Here is a 10,802-nt window from a genome sequence, read left to right on the forward strand (position 1 = left end):
TGAGGTTTTATTTAAAATAAGTGAAAGTAGCTTAGTTAGAAGAAAATAGAAATAAAATACACTATGGTTATATTATATAATACAGTCAGTAAGTTATGATTTTATTGTTGTGATGATAACACAGTAGAACTTTATTTAATTAATCACATTTACTTGCTTGCCCATCTCATAAGAGCCTGATTTGGGGCAGCACACAATAATAAAAAGATTTAACAGATTTAAAATGAAATAAAATATAAAAATAATATAAATAAAAAGAAATGCAACTTGCGTAAAAATGTGCCACATGCAAAAAATGAAGCTGAACTAAACTAGTGCTACAGTTTGGAATTTAGAAGTGTATTTTTGAGCTCAAAAGAGAACATAGCACCTGGATGACTTTTGGAGAGTTTACGATGTGGTTTGTGTGTCCATTCTGGCCCTCTTAGCCGCTTTTGATACCATCAAACAGTTCTAGAGTCTGGGAGTGGGGCACACTCAATTGCAGTGGTTCTCTTTCTTTCTCCGTGGTTGCTACCAGTCAATGATAGTAGGGGAAGACAGGTTCTAGCCCTAGAACCTTATTATTTGGGATGTCTCAGGTCTCAAGTCTCTCCTCCTTCCTATTTATCATCTATGTGAAACTCTTGGGAGAGATCAGTATGCTGATGATACCCAATTATAATGATACCCAATTATACATCAGTATGCTGATGATACCCAATTATACATTTCTACCCCACGCTGGGGAAATGATGCTGTTCAGATGCTGGCTCAGCCCCTGGAACTGTAAAGACCTATATGAGGAAAAAATAGGCCTGAATGAATCCTAGCAAAAGGAACTGTTTGTGGGCTTTTGACCCTCCAGCATCTGGAGAATTGACATTTCTGACTCTTGATGGGATAATATTCCCCTGCACAGATTTGATCTGCAATTTGGGATTCTCTTGGACTCATGGTTCTTGCTGGAGGAGCAGGTGACAGCTGTGGCCATGAAGTCCTTTAGACAAATCTACCTTTGCACCAATTGCACCCATTCTGGGACTGGGAGATCTTACTCACAATCACTGATGTCTTAAGCACCTACTGTTTGAATTGCTGCAGTGTGATCTACATGGGGCGTTCCTTGAAAATTATACGGAAACTGCAATTGGTCCAGAATGCAGTGGCATGCACAGTTTTGGGTGTCCTGTGGTTTATTTCAGCAATAGTACTGCTGCATGAACTGCACTGGCTTCCAGTTGCTTTCTGGATTCAATTCAAAGTGCTGGTTATTTTATTACTTTTTATTTTATTTATCAAATTTATATGCTGCCCATCTCCTGGATAAGGTGACTCTTGATGACTGTCATCTTTAAAGACATACATGGCACAAGGCCTGGTTACTTGGAGGACAGTTTATCCCTGAGGTTATCTGTTTATCTTACTAGTTTAGATAGTTTGAATGTGCTCCAGATTCCGTCTCTTAAATATTTTCAGTGGCCACCTCAGTGTTTGCCACAATGCCATCAGAGATCAGAGAGCCCTCCGCCCTTTAAGCCTTCCAGAAGGCTGTGAAGATGTTTAGATTTTTTATTGGTTTTGTATGCCACCCATTCCCGAAGGACTCCGGGCGGCTTACAATAAAAAAGGGAAGGGGGATAAATAAGACAATACAAAATGTAAAATACCACAACATTCACAAATGGGGCTGGATACTTCAACAGCCCCAGGCCTGCCAGAACAGCCAGGACTTAGTAGCATTACGGAAGGCCGGGAGGGTAGTAAGGGTCCGGATCTCAGCGGGGAGGTCGTTCCAGAGGGCTGAAGCTGCAACAGAGAGGGCCCTCCCCCGTATGTATGGTTCTTTCCTTGACCATTGGGCTCGGATGGGAGATTTAACTATGAGGATGTTTGATCTGGGATATGGGGGAAAGGGTGTGTTTTTAAGTATGTTTTATGGAATGTTGTGAGCTGCCTAAAATCATCATATGAGATAGGTGGCTATATAAGTGTTGTGAATAACAAATTAAATAGCAAAAGTAGCCACCTGATTGCTAATAAGTAGAATTGCATGTGGGAAAGGATCATTCAGTTCTTTTGCCTCCAACTCCTTAGGTACATTATAAGTGTTTTCTTCCTAATCTCATTATAGAATTATGTCTTCCACTTGACCAGCACCGTAGGAACAAAGGTGCTTTTTCATTGACTGTTTTGCACAAGCGCTCTTTAAGATATGCTACAGGCATAATCTGTAAGTAGTAGAATGTAAAAGCCTTCTGTAGTGGAAGACTGGGAATATTAGCCAGATAGTCCTCTTTAAGGAACCATACTAAAATCATGTGATCATCTCTGTGCTTACAATTTTACACAAGACAATGAGTACTAGCTGACTGTAATGGTAAATACATGGCTGAGAGAGAAACACCCACTGCAAAAGTCATAAATGCAGGCATTGGTCACAAAGTTACTTCATAATCTTCAGGTTGCTCTCTGAAGCAGTCACTAAGTGAGAACTACCTATACTAAGAAAGGCTTCTATGTTTTTTATAAATGGTGGACAATGAAAATCTGAATGGATTATTACTACAGTACCATGTGTACTGGTATCCTTTTCAGAGAGTCAACTTCTAAATTTTCTCTGCTTGAGTAATTCATTTCTGTAACAAGTGGCAGAAAAATTATAGTATGTGAGACAAAAGTTTGGTCCATTGATTCCCACCCATATAATGCAAATAACAGGATTTAAATATGCAGGATTGTTGAAAGCTTTATAATTTCTCACAGTACCTTGACAATGCAAGATGGAGTCTTAACAGAAATTGAGGGTAGACCTACTTTCATCCTTAGACAGGAAACAGAATACCTAGGGGGAAGACATTGTTTTGGACTATTTTCAACTGAGGCAATAGCCTTCATATTCCCCATTCCATGTAATATCTGAGCTTTGTCCTGAAATATTTCAGATGTGGTTACAAGTTGCCTTCCTTTTAATTAAAAAAACCCTTCAGGATAAGTCTTATTGTACATCAGGCAGTTAACAGAACAATAAATATATCATATGTCCTCCACTTGCAGAAGGAGGTGCTAGATATTTGAAGGAAGAACATTGCTATATTTGTGGATGTTAATTGACTGTGTTTTTTCCATGTTACTTGTGCCAAAGTTCATTGCCTCAGTTTTATTCTTTCTCAATATTCAGGCAATGACCAGCAGTCTTTTAAAGACAATTTTGGTGCAAGAGATAAGAGTCATGTCATCAGTATATATTAGAATTGAGATTTTGCATCTATTTCTATGAGCGAGAAAAAAAGCTCTGTGATTCCATAAACATTATAATATCATTAATGTAAAAAATAAATAGGAAGGGAATGAGTGGACAGTCTTGTTTAACAGCTTTCTCTATAGGTATATCATATAGGTATATAATACAGACTGAGGTTGCATGTTAGATGAAAGTTTTATATAGATAAAAAGTTAGATATAGGAAATCAGTTATACTAAAATTTGCAAATATAAGCAAATAAGAAAACAGTTAAAATATGTCAAAAATAAACCACAAAGCTCCAGTTAACACAATCTTAAAAAGTATAGATTGTTAAACTTTAAAAATCAGTTTTGAATAATGATGTTGTTTTTTGTGTTCAAATAATATTTGAGAAAGTGCTTCTTGGATTTCAACAAGAAAATCATAACATATTGGTGGTGTCCTTATTGTACTAACAATATTTGTTCCTTTTTCCTACCCATCAAATTAACAGAGCTTATATAGATTCATATATGGGATGACTTATAAAGATTTCTTTCCTGTTAATTTATTAGTTTTTAATGTTTCCCAACTTTAAGAAGATTCTAGGTAATATAAAAATAAGCAACAGGACCACTTGAACAAGATTGTATCAATAACATTTTTTAAAAAAAACATTGGACTCAAGAAACAGCATAACCAGGAACAGAATTAGGTTTTAAGAGACTTCTGGAATACTTGAAGAGTGGGAGCCTTATGTATCTCTAACAGGGATGCTGTTTCCACAGAGCATGAACCAACAGAGAAGGAATGCTTCATTGTTCCCACAAGATGACAGCATTAACTAAAGGGACTTGGAGCATATTCATTCTGCCCAAGTATATTAGACCAGCAGAAACAGCTGAAAACTGGAAAGGCTTTACAGATGATGACCAAAACTTTGAATTTCATCCGGAAGCTAACTAGTAGCCAGTGCAGTCAAAAAGCAGCAATGACACATGGACATAACAAGGATCTCTATTACTCCTTGTGCACTGTATTTTATATCAGCTGTAGCTTCTGAATTGTCTTCAAGGCAGCCCTATGTAAAGAGAATTGCAGTAATTTAGTTGTAAGATGACTGTTAATGTAATATAAACATTTTTAAGCCTAACTTAAGTTGAACATAGACATACATAAAATATATGTAATATGACAAATCCTGCATTAAAGAACAGAATGCAGAAATGACAAATTTCTTCTTTCTTTTCAAGGTTGCGGAGGTACAAAGTGCTAGGAAGTAGCAGTTCTGATTCAGACCTGATCTCCCGCCTGGCTCAGATCCTTCAGAATGGATCTCAAAAACCACGAAGCCCTTCACAATCTAAGAGTCCAGGATCTCCACATAGCCCCAAGACTCCACCCAAAAGCCCAGTCATTCCCAGACGCAGTCCCAGTGCCTCCCCTAGGAGCTCTTCTCTGCCCCGTACTGCCAGTTCTTCACCATCTCGGGGTGGAAGGCCACACCATGAGCAGAGAAGTTCATCCCCACATCTTGGAAGGAGTAAATCGCCTCCTAGTCTTTCAGGCTCTTCATCTTCCAGGAGATCCTGTCAACAAGAGCACTGCTACAACAAATCTAGCAAAAATGGTCTGAAAGGATCTAGTAGCTCTTGCCATCACTCTTCTAGCATTAAACCTCCCACTGGGAAGAACAAATCGGCCAATAAACTTAGCAGATAGGAACTGAATCTTGTCAGGTGTCAACCCCCCTCTCCATTCAATCTAATGCATGTTTTGTCTGTGTACTATGTATTTAAAAGAAGGGACCGTCTTCAAAGATGAGCATTTATTCTGACTTTTGGAGAAAAACAACTTTTAAGATGAATTATTTATATGGCTCACTTTGTATAGGAGTGGCCAGGCATTGCCCAGGAAAGGGCAGCAAGCAGATCAGGGAAGCTGGAGAGTGGAGATGGAGCAGCCAGAAAGTCCATCTGGAATCATATTGTTTGGGAGATTAGTGTTTTAATATGATTTTTCTTTCCTTTTTATTTATTAAAACAATAAGCTGACTCTAACTTTTCATCAAGGAAAATTATAAAACCTGAAAGAAATGTACTGGGACACTACTATGCTTAAGGTTTAATCAGCTGCTATGTTTTAAAGATTTTAAAAAGCACATTATTTGGCACAGCAAAATTCTACAGTCTTCTGTGTAATATTGGCCTTTTTCAGAAACAATTTCACTTTGTCCATTGCCCACATTCCTTCTTGATTGATAATTATCTCATCAAAAGAAAAAAAGCATTTATATAATTGCACAGGATTACAACACTGTATTTTAAGAGCTTGAGATAACAATGTGTACTTATATTTACAGATCCCAAAGCTTCTATTATCTGTTTGGGTTCTGATCCGTTTGATTACTTAACTGTTTATTAATTTCTAGGGCCAGTTCCAGTTATAAAATAAAAGTCATAATCTTAAATTATGGTAGAAATACAAAGGGTTTGGGATCATGTAACATCTTTATAGTTACATTAGAATGCAATCACTTCTCAGGGCATCACTGAGAGAGCCAGTGTAAAACTTAACTAGAATCTTTTATCTTTTATGAAATACTTCATTCACTTAACTTTACTATAATGTTCATCTCCAGTGTTATCAAACTGAAGAAGAGGTGAAATGTTTACAGATTTAAACTTGAAACTTCATCATTAATCTAAAAGAAGATTGAAGCTTTAAACTTCTTTATAAAAGTGACTGAAGTATGCTAGAGAAAATTAGCAGATCCTTTATTTTCTCTAGGAGGTAATACTTGCTAGGATATGGTTACAGGACTGTGTTTGAAATGTTAAAGTCTCTAATCCTATATTGTATAGAAAAAAGTAGAACATGCATTTCCCAATATCTACAGAGCCAATACCTGACCAATAGTGCTATATCTATTAAAGGGGATTGCAGCATGCTCATGATTTTGCCATAGTGTAGATGTACATGTTAGATTCCCTTCCACTTCCTCCAAAAATGTGCTTGATTTGAAATATGGAAAAGGGGGCACTAAAACTTGTGTTTAAAGATAGTCTTCCATTTCCCCAAAATATTACTTACTGAATAAGATTGGCAATTTCTAGTTTTCCCAAACATAGTTGTGATTGATTTCGATTGCCAGATTCAGAAATCAGTGATGGAATGGAATACAATGCAGAATGTAAAGTAAGTATGACTAGTTCTTTAAATGGAGATCTGGATTAGAAGAAGCTAAACATAAGAAACTTTGGAAATTATTGATCTGCTTGTTGTAGTCATCATATGCCTTAGCCAGTACAAATTCTTTTTAATTTAATGTTATTTTATTTGCTGCCAAAATTGTAACTCTGGATTAAAAAGGGAACATTTTTTCTGTGAGCTAACACATTTCTAATGCTGCATTGAAGCTGCACTGAATTCTCTTGTTCTGTCAGAATGTGTTGGAAATTTTTTACTCTTAAATATGTATTTTTCCCCATAAGTAATGTAGCACAGCGTGGAATCGTAGCCTCATTCAGGTTTCAAGCACTACAGAGGGAATGCACTAACTGGAGCATATTTGCTATACTTTGAGAAACTGAATGATTTAAAAGATCTGTTGTATTATATTGTATAATAGGTGCTATACCAATAATTGCATGTTCTTAGAGTAAGTTATATATTATAAATATTTATAAATATATACATACATACACATATATGCTTCTATATACTTTCCTGATTTTCCCATTACATTTGTAAAATTATGGACCACAGATCATGCTGTATTCTTTCAGTTACGTGCCTGAATTATATGCCCTTGGCCTTGCTATTCCTGTTTGCTGGCATGCACAAAGCTGAATATTTTTCATGCTCAGTTCAGAACAGAAAGAGTACTCAAAACGGAGTTGCTCAGCAATTCAGTGTTTCGTATCAGCATTGACAGTTCACTTTTACAATTCTGAATAAAATGGAAGGACTTTGAGAAACTATGTGTTTAATTAACCAAGGTCAGTGTAGGGTCTTGATTTTGTCTTTTCATCCTCTTTCTGTATTTTTCTAATCCCTTATGAGAACTTTTTCTGTTAAAGTGTGTGTCATGATACTGTTGGTGATAAATAGATATGCGTTATATTAAAAAGTCAAGAATTTCTCTTCCTCTTGCCTTGCCAGCTTTTACCCCTGTTCTCTACTTGTTGCAACAGTGCAGGGACACTCTCTTTAGGATACTGACAGTAAAAAAGGTCAGTTTTTTAAAAAACATCAGCTCTATAGAGATACATTCAGCAAGCACGTTATTCCAATAACTTAGGTGCTTGAAATATTCTACATGTTCAGCTCTTTTCCAATAAGTGCTTCCAGGGAATGTATTGTGAAGCTGTATAATTTGAGTTAATATAAGAAACAACAAAGCTATATGATTTCTTTATTATAATTCCTTTTTGGGGATTGATATCAATTCATCTGGTTTCTCAAATCCAACTTTAAAAAGCCTTCCTTTACATATAACCATTTTTAAATTATTTGCATAATCTGCAAGGTATATATATATATATTTTACATTACATCTAAGGAATAATATTTCTAGAAATCCCTGGAGTAACTTCTTCATAAATATGTCCAGAGCATCAGTATTGTAAGAACAGTTTCCCTTGCATGTATGGAGATGCATATCCCAAAGATTTATTTTCATGCTTTGCTGTCAGGGACAAAACAATATCTACTCTATGCATTAACAAAAAGAATGTTGTAGAAATACTATACATTTCTCTTACAAATGGTATATGTATCCCAATATTACCGTAATGTTCAGATTCTTTTATGTTAAAATCATTTGTATTTCTTTCCATGTTGTAGAAATGCAAGGAGGCATGTTCCAGACTAAATGGTCATTGTGGAAAGCACAGGTTAATGTCAATGTGTTTTTAATGTATTGAGTGGATTCACTTTTTAGGTTGTCATTCTGCCAAAACATAACCTAATAGTTATTAGAAAACCAATGGTTTACTAACAAAGCTTTAAATTATTGTAATAGACTGCTATCATCATTCTCATCTTTCTGTAGTAATCAATGATTTTGTTACTAATGTGCATTGTTCTTTCCGCAACATTTACTGCTTCAGGAAGCAAACCAAAAAAGTATTGTGAGTTAATCTTGATTACAATACCTTTAGTTAATAAAATAATTGTGCTCGTAACTTTGAGAAAGAATGTATTAATCTAGTTTGTCTCGAATAGTAAGTTTCAAGATTAATGTTAAAGACAAGACATTTAATATGCATGGTTTAATCTGAATAAGCAAGTCCTGCCCTCCACAGCTTGAGCCAGAATAAGAAATGTTATTTTTTATTCGTTCTTTAGACTTCATAGAACATTTGGCCAATTGAACTCAAGTGAGAGCACCATCTACTTTCATTCAGACCTGCTCTGTTGTATGAATGATCAGATGTTGATATACGGGCTCTGGCACTGTTACTGCTGTGCTGAAAAGTTACTGCTTTAGGGATTGACATTATCCTGGGGTTTTATCAAGAATTAAAAAAAATCCTGCAAGACTGTTGAGGGTTGGTTGGGGGTGGTGGCGGCATAATTTTTTAGAATTAAAGGTACATTGTAGGCACATTAATCCTTACATCATATTTTTGTCTACAGTGTAATTATACTGCATGGAATCAAAAGCAGCTGAAATTTACCATCTGTAATGTCTTTGTAGACAAATGCATACTCTTAGAACAGATACATTTACCTTTGCATCAGAGATAATTTGTCCATTTATATTGTATTTGTATCAAAAACATGGAGCTCCAAGTGTAGTCTTCTTTGCTTAGGTTTCTTAAAAGTCAAGAAAATGCTTTGACATTTTGTTCTTGATAATGTTCAGAAGTTATATTTGGCTGGTCATCTTTTTCTTCAAGTAGGACTGCTCTAATCAGAGCTATAGGTCTTTGCTCTTAGAGTTTGGATAGATGTAGTTCTCTAATAGCTCAGTTGCTTCCTGCAATAAATATAAACAATATAAACAATGCCAGTTTTCTAATCTGTAATAGTAATCCGTGTATATAAAAGCAGTTTCCAGAAGACAAAGGACAATAATTTTAATATATGGATACTGAATGATATAGAATATATACTTTTTAAGACCCTTAAAAGTGTGAAAGAGTGCCTGCATTTTTCAAAATCTATCCATCATCTTAAAATATTGTTTTCACATTATCTGTTTCTACTGCAAGTAAAATATCTTAATGTGGAAAATAAGGACAACTGGTTTATATCTTAGAGAGAAAAATCTTTTTACATACGATTTAGAATGGAAAATTTAGATGGTTAGTCTTAGCTGGTATGTTGTCAACTATGCTCTACTAGCTATGCTATCTTCTCTAGTTATGATCATTTAATGTTTGACATTAAGGTTAATCCAGTCTTCTGTTTAGGTAGCATTGATGTTCTAGTACCAGTCTTGCTTAGAGAATGGATCCTCTAACCATCCTGTCTTAAGAGGTTTTTTAAGTTTCAAGAGCACCTTTTAATTCAGCCATAAGAGAATCCAACATGATGTCCGTTCCCTGCTATCTTTTCTTTTACCGTACCATAAATTTTGCTGCTGTGGTGTAGAGGGGTCATTCCTACATTAGGCAAGTCATGAGGAAAACATGCAGATTCTGCGAACTGCATTAACACCTCAGAGGCAACTTGGATGAATGAGATCCCATGTCTATAATATATTGTCTGCTTTGTTTATGAGTCATGACTAATAATAGCTAATAGATACTTCCCTGAATTGATTGTGTACCCCACTAGATAATCTGACTGCACAATCTCTTCTGTTAATGCATATTAAATATAAAGCAAAACACTAGATTTCATGCTTATAGTTCTTGTTTGTATAATCTTTTTGCTTTGCCAATTTTTTTTTTAAGAAAACAGGTTAAGGAGATAGGTGGGCTCAGTCCAATGTATGGAGACATTTGTTAGTCTGCATGCATTTTAACAACCAGTTGACTAACAATGTTCATATGAACAGAAATACACATGTAATGCTGCTTTTTCTACAATTTTTGTGTTCTATTTCAGATACTCATTCGTATAATTATAATGCAATAGGCTGTATGTTGAGAGAAAGAAACAATAAGAACTACTATCTGGTCTTGTTTTTTTTTAAATTTAGCGATATTTTCATTACTCTAGTACTATTAATTGGTTTCTATCATTGTTTTAATAACACTAATAATGGCAAACCCTTAAAACTGGAAAAACAATAATAATGGCAAACTCTTAAAACTAGAAAATATTTGAGTTTAACTTCTGTGGTTGTTTAGATAAGCAAGTTGTTTTTATGAACAGGTTCAGCTTGCTTATAGACAGTTCAAAGAAAAGTATTCCTTTTCTACTGCAATAAATTATCCCAAAGACATTTTAAATGTAGAAAACACTATGATGGGATACAGAGAGAATCTAAGTTATGATATACTCCTTTATATCTCAAATTTTCACACAATTCTCTGTGCTCAGATTACAGTTCAAAATACTTGTTTTTGCTAGTAAAAAGAGCTCATCATCACACTTTATGGGAGTGATCATTTGAAAAGAAATTTCTTCAAAATTTATC

The 10,802-nt window shown here is 35.1% G+C and overlaps 1 protein-coding gene across 3 annotated transcripts in view; it reads left to right on the forward strand.

The window, feature by feature from the left end:
• Positions 1-10,109, forward strand: part of TTBK2 (tau tubulin kinase 2) — a 75,294-nt gene extending 65,185 nt beyond the window's left edge. For all 3 annotated transcript variants that reach the window (XM_014057331.2, XM_014057333.2, XM_014057332.2), the window contains one exon: positions 4,459-10,109. In XM_014057331.2, coding sequence (XP_013912806.2) covers positions 4,459-4,927 — 469 coding nt within the window. In that variant the 3' untranslated portion in view covers positions 4,928-10,109. The remainder of the gene's footprint in view (positions 1-4,458) is intronic.
• Positions 10,110-10,802: the final 693 nt, after the last annotated feature.

This window comes from Thamnophis sirtalis, unplaced genomic scaffold (genome assembly GCF_051295495.1).
Source record: "Thamnophis sirtalis isolate CommonGarterSnake01/CBP01778 unplaced genomic scaffold, rThaSir2_p1.2 scaffold_1, whole genome shotgun sequence".
NCBI lineage: Eukaryota > Metazoa > Chordata > Lepidosauria > Squamata > Natricidae > Thamnophis > Thamnophis sirtalis.